A 21,218-nucleotide genomic window follows, 5' to 3' on the forward strand; every position below is an offset into this window, starting at 1 on the left:
ATGACGCGATAAGGAATAAATTTCGAAAACAAAATAATATTATAATATGAAGATAGGTCAGGGTTGTGATCAAAAAGAACAAAAATAGTTAAGAACTGTTTATTTTCCGACGCTTCGCCCCACATTGTAGAGCTTCATCAGGGCTGTTGGAGTTGATAGCTTGTGGGACTTTTATAATTAGTCAATAAGTTCAATTATTTATATATACAAAATAATTTTCGTTTTCGTGAAACGGTTTGGTTGACCTTACATGGCCAGTTACATACTCTGTACAGTTTTTACGCCTGAAATCCCAACACATTCTAACACTATCCTCACCATGTATGCCAATGAGTATACATGTCTATTGTCTGTGAACAATGATCCTTCCATTGTATTCCAAACCCTCCAATCACCACCCTTAAAGAATGGTGCCAAAACTGGAGGATTACAATAAATCCCACCAAATAACATTAAACCCATGACCTCCTGCCCCATGGTATCCTTTAATAATACCCCACTTATCCCTGTTGAACAGATCTGCTACTTAGAACTACATCTGGACAAAGATAATGGAATCCTCATACAAGACAGGAAACTGCTTGTTAATTCCGGTTATTACAACGTTTACTAGACAAACGGTCTAACTTCCAATCCATTGCAAAAGACTGATCTACATGACCATTATAAGGCCATTATATCTGGACATACGGAGTTGAGCTTTGGGGCTCCACTAAAGCATTGAATTCCTCCCGAATCCAATCCTTACAGTCCAAAATCCTTAATACTCTTTATTTTTTCACAAATCAAGTCATCCATCAGGACCTCAATATTCCATATGTTTCCAATAAGACCAGAACCAGATACTAATTCTTCCATTATAAACTTCCTAACCATCCAAACCCACTTGTTTCTAACCTGGCTTCTCCTTCATTACCTAACAATCCTCCTAAGCATCTGAAAAGAAGATGGCCTCTAAATCTTCTCCTCTAGAAATGATATTGGAGTTTAATCAGTGGGTAGATTCTCCACATGTTTGTATCATGTCCACTATATCTCCTACCGCAAATTTACTTATTGTATATATTTTTATACAGTTGTAAATAACAATAAATAATTATTAAAAAAAATTTTTTTGAGGTTGGTTTCAAGGGTGTACCCAAGATCAAAACTAGAGGGGACAAGCCATGTAGTCCAGATTGTGACATTTCAGCACAGAAAATGTGAATGAAACCAAAACTTTAAGAAAATTGTTTCTAATTACAGTTGTGCTTTATTAGTTATTATTTGCTTGAGGAAAAAAATTTAATTTTTGTTAAATTAATAATTGTTTTTTCACTCTAGGGGGGCAGCTGTCCCTTCCTGCCTCTTGATGGGTTTGCCCATGAGCAGTTTAAAATGTTTGTCTAGTTTACTTAGGAATGTTCTAACTAATTACCTATTAATAAGTTGTTTTGTGTTAATTTTATAAAACATAATTGACATCACCAATGACTCATTCAGATTCCATTTTCACTTTTTTTTTCTTTTCAGTCTTATTCTTTCAACCTAGATCTTCACAGTTTATTTTTAGATGACGAAACTGGACTAATTAGTGAAAATGTAAGTTTTTTCTTCTTTTCTGATTAAAAACATGTTAAGGGAAATTTTATATTTTAAGTTAAATTCTATGTCATCAGTATTTTAAAATCATTTATCAAGCCATACATTTTAAAATGGGTAAAAAAAAAAAAGAAAAAAAAAGGAAAACATGACAGCTTCTTGGATATAATAAATAAACTGATAAATCTATAACAATTTAAAAAATTGAATTGCATTCTCAGACTGACAAAATAAACAAAGACACTTCTTAAGAATTATGAATGAACATCCTAATTTGTAATTAGCGTTTTACAATAGCAATAAATCAGATGATTTATAATACTCAAAAAATACAGAGACAAAATAGAAGTTGGTAAAAGTTTGTATATAACAAAAAAAAATAAAGAATGCAATGAAAAAATTGTATATGATTAACATCCCAATGTTTGGTAACAAGATTAAAACAGTATTAAACAATTATAAAAATATAAATATAAAAAATTATAAAAATATAAATAATTCAGCATATGGAATAAAAGAAAATCATACTAGGAAAACACAATTAATATCACCAGTTTGTCAACTAACACCATTTGTATGGAGATATCAAATATACCTTTCCATCCATGCTAATTATATCTTTGAAGCAATTTACAAGCTGAAAAAAGAAAGAAAACCAAGGCCATTCCTACTTTCCGGAGAAAATAGTTCCTTGGTTTTATTCTTATTTAGTCCCCTTTCTTAAATATTTAAAAAAAAAAAAAGTAATATAAATAAAGAAGTATTTTTATGCAGGATTTGATGCTTTCAGGTTGTACTTTATTTTAATTACTGAAATAAGAAAGTTTTATGTAAAAGAACTTTACATTATAAATACATATATAAGTCCCTGATAGATAGCAAAATATTATAAGGCCATTTTTCTTTAAAAAAAAGTTTTTCACATTCTAAAATCTCTTTCATTGATGTTAAGGTTATAAGTCAAATTCACTAAATTATATGCTGGCAAATTATTTTTTAAATTTGGAATCTTCAAGAGATTAAAGTAAAAATGACTTACAAAATTTTGCCATCTAACCCCAGAAATAATCTATTTATTTGACCTCTAATTGTTTAATTTGATGTATTTATTTCAGGAACAAATCTTAAATCACTTACAGAAAAATAATTGCGTTCAGTTCACGGCTGCTGACTTCTTTAATATTGATTTTAAATTATTACATAATGTAAGTGTGTATAAGAATTGTGAAATTTATTTGATGTGATGTGCTCATAAAAATTGTTTTATTTACAACATTGTATATTTTATTTTAAACAATTTCTAAAGGAGTCTATATTCAATATAAATTCAAGGAAAAAGTGTCTAAAATAGATTATGCTGAAATGTATAAACAAGCATAAATGGGGAACTTACAAGAATAATGATAATGGCCGTAATTTTTTTTTATCTGGTGTAAAATTCATAAAATTGTTCAATGTGCATAAAATTATAAAGAATTATTGAAGAATTAATTAACCATAATGTAAGATTTTTTTTCATTTATGTACAATTTTTGACAAAATGAAGAATGATTACTAAATATATTAATTTCTATTAATTCTTTTGATTACATTTTATACAAATTTAAACGGCTTGAAAATTATGGAAATATGTAACATCATGATTATTTATATAGTATCATATATGTGATTTGAATTTATTTGAACAAAGAGGCAGAATAATTCAATGTAACTTCAAAAAAAATTCTTAGTTGATTTACCAATTTCAAAATCGAATGTAAAAACGTCAATAATTTGGTATTTATTAAATTTCCAAAAAAAGTTTAATGCTCACCATCTGACCAAGTTATGTGAATGATAGTCATGTGTTGACCTTTATTAAATTTATTTTGATGAAATGAGTTATTCATTATTGTAAATGCTTTAAAATTGTATAAAGTGCCATTCTTAACCATTTTAAATGTTTTCTGCCAATTAAGAAAAAAAATTTATTTATTTTAAGAGTAAATGTTTTTCATCTTTAGATCCCCAGCTCGCTGTTGGGGTTGGCCCACCTAATTTCTGGGATACAGAATTTCCAAGTTGGTTAGATATTACCATATCATCGGAAGCCCACTACTACATTGCTGGAATAAGGATATTGATAGGCTCTGGATAGTCTTGGGCTAAAATTTTTCAAATTATACTGTTTTTAATGTTGTAATCTTGAGTATATTTTTAATATTCTTTGGTATGTTTCAGATGCTTGCTTCTGCCACTACTTACCTTGTTTTAGTATTCCAGTTTATTAGTCTTACAGAACTGCCTCCAGTTAACATATGTGAGCCACCTAACTGCATTGATGAATATTAAAAATTATTAACAAGATAAATTTTTGTAATGAGAATTCTTGCATTTAATTGTACAACGAAAATTTTTTTTTATAAATTTTGATTTTATAATATATTTTATTTAAAATACTCCTTTGCTGTATAATCATTTACAGTTACTCAACCTGCACTAATCACTACAAACTCCTTTACAAGTACTCAACCCAAAGAGATACACATAATTGTTTATGAAGTGCTGCCCAATTGTATTAAGTTGATCATACTATGATTCCTAGCAAGACAATTTTTTAAGAACTTACAATAAATATACTGTATAATTTGAATAAATCAAAAGTACATAGTAGTAACACAAACTATTGGTCAAAAGTATTCCATCGCTTGAAATTTTTGCAAAAAAAGATTATTTTGAAACATTGAGTGGAATAATTTAGTTTGAGATTATCACAAATTAACAATATAAATCTAATTAAATCTAAAACAGGAAACAAAGGTATATGAATAGTAAAAAAGCAAATAATGTATAAATAAAGTTTTTATTTTTAAATAAAAATAAAAATTACATTAGTTCACTAGAGTATTCAGGGTCCCATCATATAGCTCTGATAACTCCATTTAGTCATTTAAGCATTAAACAAATGAATTTTTTTAAACATTCATAGATTACGTTTGCCAAGCCTTCTTGTAAATCTTCAGTTCTTGGAGAGTCCACATAAGAACCTGACTGTTTCTCAAACTGCCACCATATTCACCTGTGTTCTATCGAGTTGTGGACTTCCTAGTGAAAAATGCAGTACCTGAAATATAATCATGGAACAGGACTAAATCATTCCCAATGAATGGTTCAAATGGTTCTTGAAGTTTGTGTATTCTTGAAGGATATCTTGAATCTACCTGACCTTATTTATAGTATCTCTATCAGCAATGTGTAACTCGGTAGTGCTTCAGTACACTTTCCAGCCTCTATGGGCCAATGATTCACTCTAGGACACAATGCACGGTGAATATTTTTCATATGGTTAACTCCTCACACTCTTTCCCTTCCATGTACTGTGTTCAAAGTGAATATTGACTCATCTCTGGGCAATACAAAGGACCAGTCTCATTTGTTCAATTTGTTTCCAGACAAACTAGTTTTCCTTAATTTAAACTAGTTAAATTTTAGTTGAATTTCATAGATTCAAAAAAGTTTTTAAACTCCTTCTGATAGTCATTAAATAAATATGTACACCTCGTACTCCTTAAATTAACTTTCTTACTTTATGGGTCGTGCAGAAAGAGTTTTTTTAAAACATTTAATTGAATTAATCGGTAGGTTTAAATTTTCAATATAAACAATCATTAGTATTATTTTGGGGGAGGAATAGAAAAATGAGTGAATACAGTGACATTAATGCTTTTCTTGAAAACTTTTTTTTTTTTTTATACTGCAGTTACTTTCTTTACTGAGTTGTTAAAAATTAACACCAGTCTACAGTATAATCTAAAGAATACCTCAAACACAAAATAAAAAAAAATTGTCAGATGTGCCAGTATTCGAAAAAAGCAATGATGTGTACGCTTAAGTGCAAGGACTTAAATCTAAAATCTCGACTTAAAATATTAACTACATACAGAAGATATCAGTTATAATTTCAAGCTCCCAAATAAAAAAATAAATGAGACAGTAATGGGCCATGGGAAAAAATATTACATTGATTGAAGATATGGTTTATTTAATATATTTATTCAAGAAAAACTATTTAATGAATTTAAACTATTGATAAAGTTTAATATTAATATTGGTGATCTGTACCTAAGGTCAATGTTCATTTGATATTCAAAACTAATTTCATGAATTTTGAAAGAATAGTGATTCATTCAGCAACAGGGAAGCTTTCTGAAGCCACCAACAGGTGGCACTACTATCAGAATCAGCTGATATATTACTCCTCTCAATTGAAGACCAGTTACTGTTTTGGTATAGACGTCTGAGGTAGGATGGCTTTCGTCAAGCAAGATGCCGAAAAAAGGAAACAGATCAGCGTCCGAACTATAGCAGACGTAGAAGATGTCGTCTCTACCAAGAAAGCTTTCAATCGTCATTTGCACTACACCCTTGTCAAAGATAGGAATGTCGCTACTCACCGGGATTATTATTTTGCTTTAGCTCATACCGTCAGGGATAATTTGGTTTCAAGATGGATCAGAACACAGCAATATTACTACGAAAAGGATCCAAAGGTATGTCTTATTTTGATTGTTTTATAAAATATTCTTTAAAAATGCATTAGGTTATGGTCGCCTTTGGATTAAGTTAATAAGGACTAAGTAAATACAAACATGTTTATTTACAATTAGTATTAATTTATTTCATTAAGTCAGCTGTTGAAATAAAAGTTTTTAAATTCCATCGTGAAAGACTCGTTCACTCTCCATGTATGTAAGTTTTACAAGCCAAGAGCTAGTTGAACGCAAAAGTACTCAAACCAGTTGCTGCTCACTATAACTTGATTGAGTTTCGAAATTAGAGCATTTTCAAGGATATGACACTCTCAATACCCCCTCTATTATTTTGCCACTCCTCATATCTAATATCCATAATTAATGGTTATTGTAAAAATAAAAATAGAGAATTATGCAATAGCCGGCAGACGCTCCTATTAAGTGATAAGTCGTTGATAATTTTTTTATCCGCTATTAAAGTGATCTGAAGACGAGAATGTTCATCTTGGATTTATTAAATTTAGACTCGTGTAATTTTACTATAAATTTAAATATAGAAAGAAGGAATTGATTTCGAGGTATAATTCATTTCCTTATAGTAGAAGCAACAGCTTATCACTTATCACAATTTATAATAAAATTTAAATAACTATACCATTTCAACCGAAATTTTTCTCTGAATTTCCCTGGCAATATAGTTTAATGTGATTTCGTTCGAAATCAACTTTTAAATATGTAAATGTGTGGAGTTTTTTTTTTTTTTACTCACCTCGAAAGTTGACGAAATTAAAGCACATCAAGTTACTTTTAAAGTTAAAAAATGGATTTAAATAGCAAGAAGTTAATTGGCTGTAATTTTTTAAGTTGGAAAAATGTCCATTTCTCTGTTATTGTTTTGACAAACTGAAATAAAAGAGTATTGAAGGCATACCATTTTTAATTTCATGAATTATATTGAGTTTAAATGTTTATTATACGTTCAAGATAGAATATTATTCATTGGAGAATTTGGTTGCTGCTCATTGCACATTTGCATGTGATGTAACAAAAGCCGGGTCAAGCGGTTAATGAGATAAGTTGCTGCACAGAGCCCTGGATAACAAACAGTCCCTGTGGATCCCAACATCTTAAAATATCTTTTCTTTAAGATTTTTAAAATTGCTGAAAAGTTAAAAAAAAACCTTCATAAACTAATTTAACCAATGCAGAAAAAAATAAAATAAAATGCTAAATTTGCAGCCTCCAAGGTACATTAATCGTTTGTCTGCCTTTGGGGAAGGCCGAAATGTTGGCCACCACATCTTTCGATCCGCCCATCAATTTACCAGTACACAGTGTTGAATTAATTACAATGCAATAGTTGAAATGGGTAGGAAAGGTAAGATGGTTAAAGATCGATTCACACCTTACTTTCCATTTCCTTTCTGTAAGGTTAATGCAAAATATTAAGTGGATATTAATTTAAAATGACGGTATATAAATGGAATGGAAATTAGTATATAACTATTAATTTATACTTAATAATATTGTTTGGAAACGGAACGTAAATGGTATGGAAGAGATATGGTATTGTGTCGATCAACCTTAAAGAATGACTATTGAATCTACCAGTAAACCTCAGAGTTAAAATCTTCAATATTTATGTTTCAACCTGTTCTTTTGGAACTAAGGAACTTCATTTTGTTTGCCATTTGTTATACTCCTTCCTTTAGGCCAGTTGTTCCCAACCAACACAGAGGTTCCACAAGCGATCTCACGAAATAATTTACGAATGGTTCATTCCAGGTCCATTCAAAACAGTTTTGAACCCTACCATCTCAGATTTTCTTCATATTTTGCATAGTTATGGTAGGTACCTTTCCCAGCTTTTGCTGAAAAGATAGATCACTTTATTTGTATCAAATGGTAATGTAGGGATTCCACAATTTTCCTACTTCTCCAAAAAAAAGATTAGGAACCTCTTGTTAATATCAACACTAAGTATCGTCGATTATTATTTAAACAATTTACAACCTTCCTCTTTTATTGTCATATAAATATTTCATTTTTTATATTGAGGAGATTTCAGTTTACTGTAAATTAATGCATAGTTAAAAACTTTGCTTACTTATTATATATATTTATAGGTTCATCTTTTATAAACAGATGTAATTAGAAACCTTCTATTAATAATTCTAGTTTTTAAATTATTTTATTTGTTTGCAAAATCTTAGTTTTATATTATAACTCATAATAATTCTGAAATGGACGGCTTCGATACCTTTGGTTGTTGCATTTCTAGATTTTCTTCTATACATTTGTTTATCCATTTGAAAATTTTTAATCATAAAAAAATCTTCAACATTTAATTTATTGCCGGTAAATAACATTTCGATGAAAGCTGTTACTAAATTTGAAGATTATTTTATCGGTTTCTAGTATATATACTAGATAAAAATCTGAACTGATAAGTAAAACAGGGTTTTCTCATTCAAATCTTTTATCTGAATAAAGACTGTTTTTTCCCAACGCCAAATATAAAATCAGTTATAAATATAGTTTTATTTCGGAGGATATCTGTGTAGTTATCAATGCGACGGAAAATTGTTTTATATTTGGTGAAGGACATTCATTGATGAACGCACCTCAGGTTTGGCAAAGCAAGTTGTTGACCACTTTTAGAATGCTAAACATACTCGATCATTTTCTTTAAAATAAATACGTATAGTGTTCTCACAATAACCCATGCGGGACCTAATAATCGATTAGGTATCGAGAATTTATCCCATGAATCATGTCCATGTACTCATTTTATGTTTGAATGGTCTGACTGATCGACTGACGTACGCGTGATGTTCGAGATCGAGACGTGTTCTTTATGGTTGACGCTTGAAACCATACAATATTACGACAAAACCACGTGATTCGGTGATGGTATCTACCTCAGTTTTATGTTTATACTCAACATTTTTATCTGATCCATTATGAGCAATTTTATAGATCCGATAAAATTAAATTTTTAGATCTTTGGCAATAGTTGGAGAACTGATTCAACGTATATAACTCATTGGTGAAATATTTCGTACTTTGTTTGCTCGCGTTTCATGCCTCCTTGACAACGATTAAATACAATGGATAAAAAGTTATTCATACGTTCACCTAGTAAATAAATTATCGTACTATTGATTATAAAGATGTAAAAAATAACATTAGCATTCATTTTTACAAGTAAAGGAAATCATAAATTCATGCAAACTAAGTATTAATAAAAATTGTAAATTTAGTTTTATGTAGGTTAAAAACCTAACGGCATATTTTAGGCAAAATGGTGTAAATTTAACTCTTAAAATTTACACTATAAATATATTTAAATACGTATAAATTTAATTTCCGTAATCGGTATTGCGAGTACTGTAGAGTTCTTGCTCCGTGTCCATTTCCGAATCATATCAATAGATAATTTATTATTAAGTATTGCGGGTACTGTATAGAACCTACTCTGTTTCAATTTATGAGTTATGTCAATTGAAAATTTATGATTAAAGCGTTAATAGTTTTAATAATGACTTCAAAAAATAAAGAACATTATTTTGAGTTCAATAAATAAATATTATTAAGAAAAAAAATTAATCAAATTTTGAAATTATACGTTTCGGGATAAAAAAAATCCAGATCCACGGCACTTCTTTAAAGCTTTTTTTTTACTACTACTTTTTATTTATTGATCGATATTACAATCAGGTACATAGTTGTGGGCAATAGGTAATAGTGATGAATGATCTCATACATACTAAAATAAAATAAATTTAAAAAATGAATAAAAAAAAAAAACTCTTAAAATATATACAAATAGAAGAATAAACAAAATGAACATAATCAAACTATCTGTATGAAAAATAAATAAATAAAATAACATAATGATATTTTAGAACATAAAATAATATAGTCTTTAGTCACATTTACACTTAATATACAATATTTACACAATCGACCTGAGGATCCCTGAGCCCCCCCCCCCACGTGTGAGGGGTAGAGCAGAGCTTAAAAGATCCCAGCGCATCCCTCTCGCCGCATCACTGGTAGTGAGTCAGTTGAGGCTGAGCAAGTGCGCTAAAGCCGCAAACACTCAACTTGAGTGGAGAATCTGACCATTGCCAGAACTTCAATTGTCCATTTTTTCCAAGTCTCTTGGCCACTGCCGTTTCAATCTTCTAGGTGGGCTGTAGGGATGGGTGGAACTAAATAAGGTTTGAACCAAAGGATTAGGTTGGTTGGAAAGGTTTATATGGAATTTTGAGAATTTGTTTGGTATGAGGTCAAGGACAAAAGGGATATGTAGGTCATGGTGTAGTGTTCTGTTGGGAACGTAATAGGGTGCATTAACTATGGTTCTAAGGATTTTGGATTGGATACGTTTGTTGTTCGATGGTTTAGCTGTTCCCCAAAGTTCCGTAGGTCTAGATAGGTCTGAGTATAGTCTTATAAATTAGTAGTTTATTTTCTAGTGAGAAATGAGAGGTCCGGCTGAGCAGTCGGTATAGTTGGCTGAATCGTCTGTTGAGTTCTTGTCTTTTAAGTCTAGTATGTCGGTTCCAGGTGAGTCTTTTATCCAAACTGAATCCGAGGTATCGCACTGTGTCGGATCTGGGTAGAGGAATATTATTAAGAGTAACAGGTGGACAGAAGCTGCGGAGAAGAGTGAAAGTCACATGGGTGCATTTCGATTCATTGACTTTTATCCGCCATTGGTTGCACCATTGCTTAATCCGGGTGAGGTGTGTTTGGAGATTGGATAAGGCTGTTACAGGATTGGGATGGGAGGATAGGATAGCTGTTTCATCGGCAAATGTTGCCAGGAATGTGTCTGGAGTGATGGGAATGTCAGCAGTTAAGAGGATGTAGAGGACAGGACCCAGGACTTTTTATAACTACTGTGTCGATTTGTTTTTAATTTGGCACCAAAGTTACAGCAGTTAATTCCATGATGATCCTTAGAACTCGATCCGCCAATTAATTTTTTTTTTAGGCTCGATAAAAATAATTCCAAATCATTACTTATATGTTTTAATTATAAATAATAATGAAATTATTTTTTTTAATTATTTGACATTTCTAACATGATATATGAAATACTAATAGTGTACGCGTATAACAAGCGCGAACAGAGCCTTCTCTCTGTCAAGAATACTTAAATCCCGAAGAATCTCTAAAAATCTTGAACTAAGGTTGTACAATGCCATGATAAAGCCAGCTCTGATATACGGCTGCGATACCTGGGCTCCAACAGATAGTCTAGAAAGCAGAAGCGAGGGATTTGAACGGAAAGTCCTTCGTACAATTATAGGAGAAATCTGGGATCACAGTCTTAACACATGGGGAGAAAACTAACAATAAACTGCTTGCAGAGACTGTTCAGTCAATATCTCATGAAGACAAAGAGGTTAAAATGGGCAAAACATATGGTTCTAAGCTATTCATAAGGACGCCCCTACACTACAATGAATGCCAGTATAGTTGGCAAAAGACCATGGAGAAGCCCAAGAACCAGATGGATAGGCAGAATGGACAAAGATGCGAAAGAGCTGGAAAGCAGTAGCCCAAGGTAGGCAGTCGTGGTTCGGGCCGTCAAAGATCTACAAGGTCTGTAGATTCAACCGAAATTATATTCGTGCGAAATTAGATACCGCTGATATTTACTCGACGACATAGACCAGCAGTTCCCTAAGTGGTCACCGCGGTGGTACCTAAAAACAGTTTGGTAACCGATGCCATAGACGATCTATGAGCCATTGTTAACAAATAACCACACCTGCAAATATTTTACAAAATATAGGAAACTAACTTTAGTATATTGCCGTAATTCTCATCCAGTTCGTTTTATAAAAGAACTTCGATACTCCAATAATTCTAGTCATTTTCTATTGATTCAGCCGTTCCCAAACGTTTTTCACCATGGTTCCTTCTTGGACTAAAACAATTTCAGAGCACTCGTGTTGGGCTAAAAAAAAAATGATACTCGCTTGAGGCACCCAGTTTCGGAACCGCTTTGTTGATCTACCGTTGGTTTCAAAGATTTTAATTGAATACTTTAGCGCACTTGCTCAGCCTCCACTGACTCACTACCAGTGATACGGCGAGAGGGATGCGCTGGGATCTTTTGAGCTCTGCTCTACCCCTCACACGTGGGGGATAGTGTGGGCTCAGGGATCCTCAGGTCGATTTTGTAAATATTGTATATTAGAGTGTAAATGTGACTAGAGACTATATTATTTTATCATTATGTTATTTTATTTATTTATTTTTCATACAGATAGTTTGATTATGTTCATTTTGTTTATTCTTCTGTTTGTATATATTTTAAGAGTTTTTTTTTATTCATTTATTTAATTTTATTTTAGTATGTATGAGATCATTCATCATTATTACCTATTTACCACAACTGTGTGACAGATTATAATATCTATCAATAAATTAAAAAATAAAACTTAAAAAAAAAAAGATTGTATGGATGTATTGGCTTCTCAGCTTGCTGGATAGTTCCATTTTTCTAGATACAACATAATTTTTTTGATCCATTTTGTGTCGAATTTTCCTTCAAATATCCTTCAAAGTTCACTTTGTGTTTGAAATCGAATAAGGATTTATGTATTAATTGAAAGTAATGAGCTGACAGCGAACTATGTAGTTACTATTACAACTTTTATTCATGAATAATATTTTTTCTCTGTAAATTTATATTTTTCTTTGTTAATTTGGTAGTGCGATTTTATATCCTTCACCTTTCTATTATCTTAGTCATGAGTAAATTTATGAAGAATGTTTCTACCGATATAAGTGTGAAAATAATGGTTTGATTCAGATTACATTATGTTAGACGTTGCTCGTTGGGAAACTTCATGATTCGCGTGATTCTAATACAATGATGCTTGTTGAAATCACGTGGCACAAACCTGATCCAATCCACAATTCACAGTCATTCAAAATGATGTCTTGTTACATCTTGTTTAAGAATTTGACGAAGAATAAATATTAGATTCTATTATTTCAAATTTACAACTTCCCGACTTACAAATTACCTTTGTATTAATTAAAATACAAAATTAACATTATGAAAATCTATTTTTAAAAATTAGTTCATTTTTACTAATTGTTAATTTGTATCATTATTATTCACTTCATATGTTATTTCAGTTAATTTTATTATTATGTTCATTCGTTTTTTTACTTTATTTTAATATTTGATTAGTCGAATTATTAGTTTTATTGGTAGATATTAATTTATATCGTACTGTAGCTTATTAATTAAGTAAGTAGCTTCCACAGCGCCTTTATAAATCTATAGTTTAACTAATCAATTTCATTTATGTCTATTATTTCTATGTGTTATTTTGGCACCGACCGATAGATGTCATCTGGACTATATCGGATGTACTCTTCTGAATAAATAAAAAAACAAAAAAACAATGCCTTATGTATAATATATGTTCCACTAAGTCCCTTATCAATTATAAAATTGTTTCTACTCTCTTATTGTTTTATTTATTTAAAGACATCTAAATTTAAATATTATACTATTATACCCCTTAATAGCTATTAAATTTAAAAAATAAATACATTTATTTTATTTATTTGTTTTGACTGCACTTTTTACTTTTATGCCTTTGCATATTACGTATATTATATTTTAGGATTTTTTAAAATATAAAATGTTGACTAATTTTTTTTTTCCAAAAAAACTCACCCACATGTTATCTGATGTGGGATATATTATCTAACTTCCAGATTGCGGTTTTTTTCCTTCACCAAAGATAAGACCAGACAATGGTGACCCTGAACTTTAAAATAGTTTTGAGACGATTAAAATATTTATCTATTAATGAAGAAATAGGTTTCTTATTACCGTAGATTAGATATGACATATCAGAGTTAAAGTTAAATTAATTCCTTATTATGTTAGTAAGTAATTAATCTACTAATCAACTGCAATTAATTAAATTATTTATTGTAGGAGGATACTCCGGGTAGCGGTCTATAAAGCTATCAAAATAGTAAAAGAAAACTATTTATTGTTAACCAACATTTCACCCCACTTTCCATTCCTTCGTCAGGGCTGTCAGATTAGAATAAAGGTAACGACTCAGTGTTCTTCATCTTTATTACAATCTGACAAGTGAGGCGAAACATTATAATAAACTATAAATAGTTTTCATAATTATGAATTTTTTTCTTATATTCATTTCTTTTGTTAAATTTAACATATATTTTGCCTCTTTATCAATTATTATGGTTACATATATTTTCTTTCTCTAAACTTTATTTATCTTTCCATATTTCAATTTTTAAATTATTAATAACTAATATATTCATACTTCTTTGCTATAATATATTATATAACTTCATTTTTATTTTATTTCCTTAATTATGTTATTTTACCTACTTATTTAATTACCTGGGTATACATTTTATTTTCCACTTCTCTCATCACTTCATTTTATTAATTCCATTCTGTACAATTATTTACTTTATGTCATTCTGTTTATATTTTCTGTATTCATTGGTTGTTATCTTGTTCTATTCTTAGCCCTGATGAAGGCTAGAAACTCTAGCCGAAACGTTGGAACGATTAAATAAGTTACATCAACTTATTTGTGTTTCATTTTAACCGCATCCCCAACCATCTTCTCCTCGTACAATAAATAGTTTTATTTTACTATTTTGATACCTTTATTGACCTCCACTCGGATTATCTAACTACAATTTAAATTATTTATTATTATAATTATTACTTATTCATGTCGTTTTCCAATTTTGGATATTTTTTTAAATGTTATTCCATTTAACAAATACTCCTATTTAAGTCTTCTCTTCCCGTTTCAAAGGCGATATTAGAGGGTGGTCATATCGGATATAGCGGTTGGCCGAAAAGGATTCCCTTTTATTATTTTTGGTGTTAAAATCTCCTCTTGAGAGAGTGTCCCTTCCTGGTCATCCTCGGTGACCGACTTATTCTAACAATGGTGGAGGGTCAAGTTTGTTAATGAATGAAGTCTACCCCCAGGCCGAATTGGAACCGGCGCCGCCCGCAGTTCTCAGGCTGCTACTGCCCCTTTACAACCTGCGCTACGGACGGTCTTCCCTCTTTTTATTCGTCATATTCCCTTTCCTCAGTGCCCTCTTCAAATGCTGTATGATTTCATCAATTTTTACTACTTCTCCCAATATCAAACGCTCATATCCATGGATGGGGGTTAGAAATAAAAAAAAATACTTAACTCTATTTCACCATCATAACTTTATTTGTGAGCATCCTCATTGCTACAATCCTAGAACCGCCTGGAGCATTGCTGAATGCTGGAGAAATCTTTCTACCCCTGTCCTTCAGACGGTTTAACAAGTATCAATTGGAATGGATGTTCTTGCTCTTGCATTGATATGAATTACTGTTCCCTTTCATTTCGTATCCGTTTTTCTTTTTATAGATTCTTAAGAGTATTTTAAAAGTGCAATTAATAAATTTCAGTTCGGTACATAAAATTGTTTATTTTTCTGATAATGAATGTATATTTTACCCACATTCAGAGGTATAGATTTTGCGATTTATGTTAATTTTTATTAAACCCTCCTTTTATAAAAAAAATAGGGTTTCTTTCAGTCCGAATATTCAGGAATAAATCGAGGATTTTATATGATCTAATGACTTCATTATATAAGATCATATAAGAAAAAAATATATTAATTCTTTTTCTAATACACTAATTTATTTTCAGATTTAATTGTTCTAAAAATATATTTCTCTTATTCTGGATATTATTATTTGTGGAACTATTTTTTTTGTGTGTATTAATCATCTCGTTCTGTATTAATTAATCTGGATGATTAAAACGGCAGTTGTCTTAAGATAGTTATACATATTAGAGTTCTGGCAGTATCCAGATTCTTCGATTATGGCTTTAGCATTTGCGGCTGTAGCGCCCTGGTTTAAAAAAAATAATTAAAAATTTGGGAATTAGTGGGGAATTTCAATTACCAAAATTGATATTAGCTTTAAAACAGTCAACTTTTTTTTATTATTTAATTTAAAAACCTAAACCACATAATATAACAAATAATAAATACCTAAACAAATACAAGAAAAAATCAAAATGTATACGCTGAATGAGTTGGGACTCGGAGTATAATTATCGAAAGATAAACAGGACTTAACGTTCGTGTGTTGGGTACATGCTTATAATAACGTTTGAGAAAGTCCTGGTATACAAAGCTCATTGTGAGTACAAAAAAATCATGAAATGTGTCATTTTAAAAAAATGAAAGCGAAAATTTCAATACAAATCTCTTACATTGTCCTTAAAAAGTCAGTACAATGAACACCCAGTCTAAGTTAAAATTGAAAACTTGTGATAGATTTGTCATAAAGAAAGGTTTGAAGTATGCTTATTCGTATCTTCTTTAACTTATATTTGGAAAGGAGGCTTATAGAGTACAAGAGATTAAGTACTTATCGCATTATAAGCAAATATCGTATTGTAGATAAGTTTTTTAAAGAAATTCGATTTGAGGACTAGAAGTGAGTGAAAAGACAATATATATGCCCCATAATGTACAAGGCGCCGTCCTAAATATAGAAGGCTGGGCATCGAAACCCTTTACCGAATTTAACAATCTAGGAAGCCGGTTGAATATAATGGCCACGAATAGAGTTTGGATTTTTTTTTTACTTTATTCTAATTGACGATTTTTTTTCTGTATGATGTGAGTGAGTGCTCTTGGGAAATGTTACCTGCTGAACAGGTAGAGGCGATGTCCTCGCTCTTCAGTCGATACTGTGACCGGCCAAACCGGAATAGCGTCTTTCTTTTTTACTTATTGTCTCTGATTTTTTTTTTAATTGCAAGATTCACTAAAGGTTCTGCAGATTTCAGAAACGTTTAGGCATCAACTAAGAATAGATCACGGCATAACTATTTTCATTAGATAAGTCTAATCAGTATTATCTTTACACCATTAGCCCCCTAATTACTCCGACCTCTTGTAAATGTTAAACATATTAAAAAAAAAAACTATTTCTTACTTTTCAAATAATAAATAAAATTATTCATAGTCTGTCTTTGTAGACTGTAAGTTACCTTTTTTAAGTTAGATGATTCAAATATTTTTAACATAAATATTGGCAAAGCAGAAAATGATAATTATTCGTAGAAATATTGTATTAGTACATAACCTATAAATTCTCCTTTAATTTTAGAATTTTTATCAGATAAATATTAATGTAATTACCCAGACATATAATCTATTTATAAATATATGTTTGTTCTATGCTAAATAAAAATAAAATACTAAAATTAATTTACTAGATTTAAAACAACGTGTTTACACTCGTTTGCTAGAATTTTAAAATATAAAATCTTATGCTGGATCTACGCGTTCCCTACTTGCCGCAAATCCAAGACTTGTACTAATGCTTGGTAAAAAAAGGATGCGACAAACGTCGGTGTCTACATGCTTGTGTGTACTTGTGATTTTTATCGTATCTTACATTCGATTCACACTATTTTAATTATATAAAGGAACAAAATAAAGATTGGCAAAGTGAAAGTAAACTTAAATATCATCAAAGTAGCTTGTCGATGATAACAATTCATATAAATAGTATTACTTAGCCAATAAATTCAACCTTCCTTCTAAACTTAGAGATATAATATCTTCATAAAAATATATTCGTCCTGTGTTAAATCGAAAATAACCTGCTAAAGTTGATTAACATGGTTTAAAAGAAAATCATTTACACTGAACCGATAGAATTTTGAAATACATAATCTTAAAAAAATTAAAATCTGTACCACTACAACCCATAATTTAATTACCGAGACGTATAATTTATTTACAAATATATGTTTGTTCTATGCTAAATAAAAATAAAATACTAAAATTAATTTACTAGATTTAAAACAACGTGTTTACACTCGTTTGCTAGAATTTTAAAATATAAAATCTTATGAAGGGTCAGGGACTCATTACTTTGTAAGGAAATACTGTTACTATACCAACGGTTGTGCAAGGAGGTGATTTAGTCAGAATCACGGTCGACCGCCAGATTTTTACCCAATTAAGGGTACCCAATTTATGAGGCGTATATAATCTTAAACTAGAGTTAATTATTGTGTATGAAGTGCGCCTTCAACTTAAGCCCAGGCGCACCTTCACTTTTGGTTGACTGCATATTGTAATGAAAATAAAACATTATTAACAGTAAGAGAATATAGTATGTATTATGTATAAGTTACAGGTGGTGTAGGAGGTGACCGAAACAAAACATTTATTGTTAGAAAGTGTTAATTAATTTTGACCATGCGTCTAGAAAAAGCCGAGTAGGTAGCCAATTGATGATGATGATGGATGTTGTGAACTATATCGAGTGATGTGGACTTACTTCATGCTTCGGTTATCCTTTTTTCATTCCTCGATTTCTTCCCTGCTCCTCTGTTCCGGGAAGCACTTCAGAGTCTCTCTACTCACTCATTTTTCCACTAATGAAAGGAAGAGAGAAAATTACTGCTGGTAGCAAAAGAAGATGGTTCTCTCATCCACAAGTCTCTTTTTCTCTCCACACAGGGCGCTAGTAGTTCCTACATTATGAAAGCCCTCCAATCCAGACTTTTGGTTCCCGAAACATATTGAATCCGAAGAGGGGTATTCTTTAATTAATTAAAACATGAAGAGCACAAATATTTATATGCTGGCAGTTTAAAACATTGAGTGCTAACTGAACACACAGGTTTGCGCCATTTAGGTCGTCCTTAGCTCAGGTGGCTGAGGGGCAGGTCCTAGGAAACCGAGAACTGCGGGGAGCTGGTTTGAATTCGACTTTTTTCATTCCTGTGGTGGTCTCACGAACTGAAAACTTGACTCCCCAATACAGTTAGAATATGTTACCTCGGTATATAAAAAATGACCAGGAAGGGGATCATAAAAATAATAATAAATTTGATTTTTTAATAAAAAAAAAAGCCTCTTGATTTGTGCTCAATTTGTACCAAATAATCCATCCACACACTTGTCATAGTTTCCCTAATGTGTAAAGATTTTGTTTCCATTCTTTAGGTTTGTTCATAGCAGTGTTGATTTATATATAACTTTTTCTTTTTTGAGTTATTTTTAACATGAATATGAAAATAACCTGGTATCTTCATGCACCATCTTGTTTTAAAATACTGAATTGTAGTAAAGTACTGCTTTTAATTTTACTATCTTGACAATAATCGCGTAATCTAGTGCCGTTTTACTCAATATTTTATTGCTGTTATCTAGAGTATATTTTAAACGCTCGTAAAATTCGAATTTTATGTACATTCAAGATTTGATTAATTTTACATCTCTGATTGATTTGAAAGAGTTTAAAAATAGATTTTCGGTTAGTTGTTATAATAACTTATGCTTATTTATTTTAGAATTAATGTTGGCCAGATATAATTTTATTTACAGAGGAATTCTATATGAAAACATCATCTGGTTACTTAAATTGCAGAAGTAATTAATATCCATATTACTTTATTTCGTGCCTTTATTTTTCTATATTTACCTCTACAAATCAGTTTTACTCTTGGATTTTAACAATGATGCAATTCATTACGTTATGTATACGTTCCTTTACAAGCTTGTTTACCTCCTTTACTATTAATTTTTATATTATTATTATTATAAAATTCCTTATCATTTATGATTTACTGTAGGATTTATTTCTCATGTTTTTTTTTTGTTTTTGTTTACTTTCACTAACCTATATAAGGAGTATACAGTAAGAGAAAATATTGCGATTGTAAAATCTTCCGATATAGAGTTTTAGACGGAAATATATATTTTGAGAATCCAAAACACAGAGTAAAGCAAAATGGTCTATGCATGGGTGGTCGTTACAGCCTAGCTGATATACGATAGGTCGTACGTAATTGAAATTAAATATTTAAGGCATGTATACATCTGGGTTGAGACTGTAAATATTTCGATAAAATTAACTGACCGGAAGTATTACTTTATTGAATCGATTTTTAACATTATTTCGATTTTCTCAAAAATGGGTCAAACAATTTTGATTAAACTCGGCTTGTCAATGTATAATTAAATTTTCTTTAATATCAGCTAGTTCTCATCCTCATTAAAATAGTCTGACAGGGCTTAAATGACGAATCGTTAAAACATCTTCCTCTAAAGTACCTTTTATTTTGTTTATTTGAAATAAATAAACAGTTCTCATTGTTAATAATAATAAACAATGGATAAATACAAAATATTAAAGAATTTTATGAATAACTGAAGGAGGAAAAAGGAAAAAATGGAAGCAGCCGATTCGAACGAAAGAGGCGATATCACCCTATCTTTACCGATTGCTTTACGCCTTCGTTATATTTTGTTAAACTGTTCTATTCTTGTAAGGAACCAAATTTATATCCGTTATTCACACCTCCAGAAACCAGAGAACAGAAAAAAAAAAAACAGAATTTTTCAACCAAAAAAAATTTTGGTTTTAGATTTTTTTTTTTCAAATATCACAAAAACTAACGATAACTTCAACAAATTAATTCAAATTAAATAGGTTTTTTTTCTATTTTGTACCTTTATTGACTGCCACCTGGACTATCTTCATACAAAATAATGGGATGTATAAAAAAAAAAAATGACCGTTTTTCAAAAAAATATTTGTATTATTATTTATTTAGCCAACTGCTAGCCAATTGCTCGATCCCACGCTGATACCATTCTTTGGAGTGGCTGTCAAAGAACTCTTCGACCGCAATTTCAACTTTCACAAAATTATCAATTTTTTTCCCATGAAGGAAATGGGCTATGGGTCGAAACAAGTAGTAATCCGATGGTGCGAGGTCTGCACTACATGGTGGATGAGGCAGGAGTTCGAACCCATGAACTTCTTTAAACTTTTCTTTGGTTCGACGGGAAGTGTGGGACTGATTGCTGAGGAGTAAGTTCGCGAAGGACCAGTCTACTGCTCTTTTTCACCTTCCCCATGGAGAGTAGATGGCGACTAACATTATCTTTTAACTCACCACACTTCCTGGCAAGTTCACGAGTACTTGTGGACGGATTTGATCGTATCTTCCTGCAGAACCTCATCCATATCCATTAATGGCCACC

At 30.8% G+C, this 21,218-nt stretch overlaps 1 protein-coding gene and 1 long non-coding RNA gene across 3 annotated transcripts in view; both read left to right on the forward strand.

The window, feature by feature from the left end:
* The first annotated feature begins 1,512 nt into the window (after window positions 1-1,512).
* Window positions 1,513-3,954, forward strand: LOC136795330 (uncharacterized). 2 transcript variants are annotated; one of them, XR_010842919.1, is made up of 3 exons: window positions 1,513-1,581; window positions 2,697-2,786; window positions 3,802-3,954. It is a non-coding gene; the product is annotated as an uncharacterized lncRNA (long non-coding RNA). The 2 variants fall into 2 exon arrangements; XR_010842918.1 differs by lacking the exon at window positions 1,513-1,581 and adding an exon at window positions 2,261-2,371.
* Window positions 3,955-5,819: 1,865 nt separating this feature from the next.
* GlyP (glycogen phosphorylase) overlaps window positions 5,820-21,218 on the forward strand; it is a 30,806-nt gene continuing 15,407 nt past the window's right edge. Inside the window, exon 1 of the mRNA XM_014437129.3 lies at window positions 5,820-6,110. Coding sequence (XP_014292615.1) covers window positions 5,868-6,110 — 243 coding nt within the window. The 5' untranslated portion in view covers window positions 5,820-5,867. The remainder of the gene's footprint in view (window positions 6,111-21,218) is intronic.

Source organism: Halyomorpha halys, unplaced genomic scaffold (genome assembly GCF_000696795.3).
Source record: "Halyomorpha halys isolate HHAL.00 unplaced genomic scaffold, Hhal_1.1 Scaffold2306.1, whole genome shotgun sequence".
Lineage (NCBI taxonomy): Eukaryota > Metazoa > Arthropoda > Insecta > Hemiptera > Pentatomidae > Halyomorpha > Halyomorpha halys.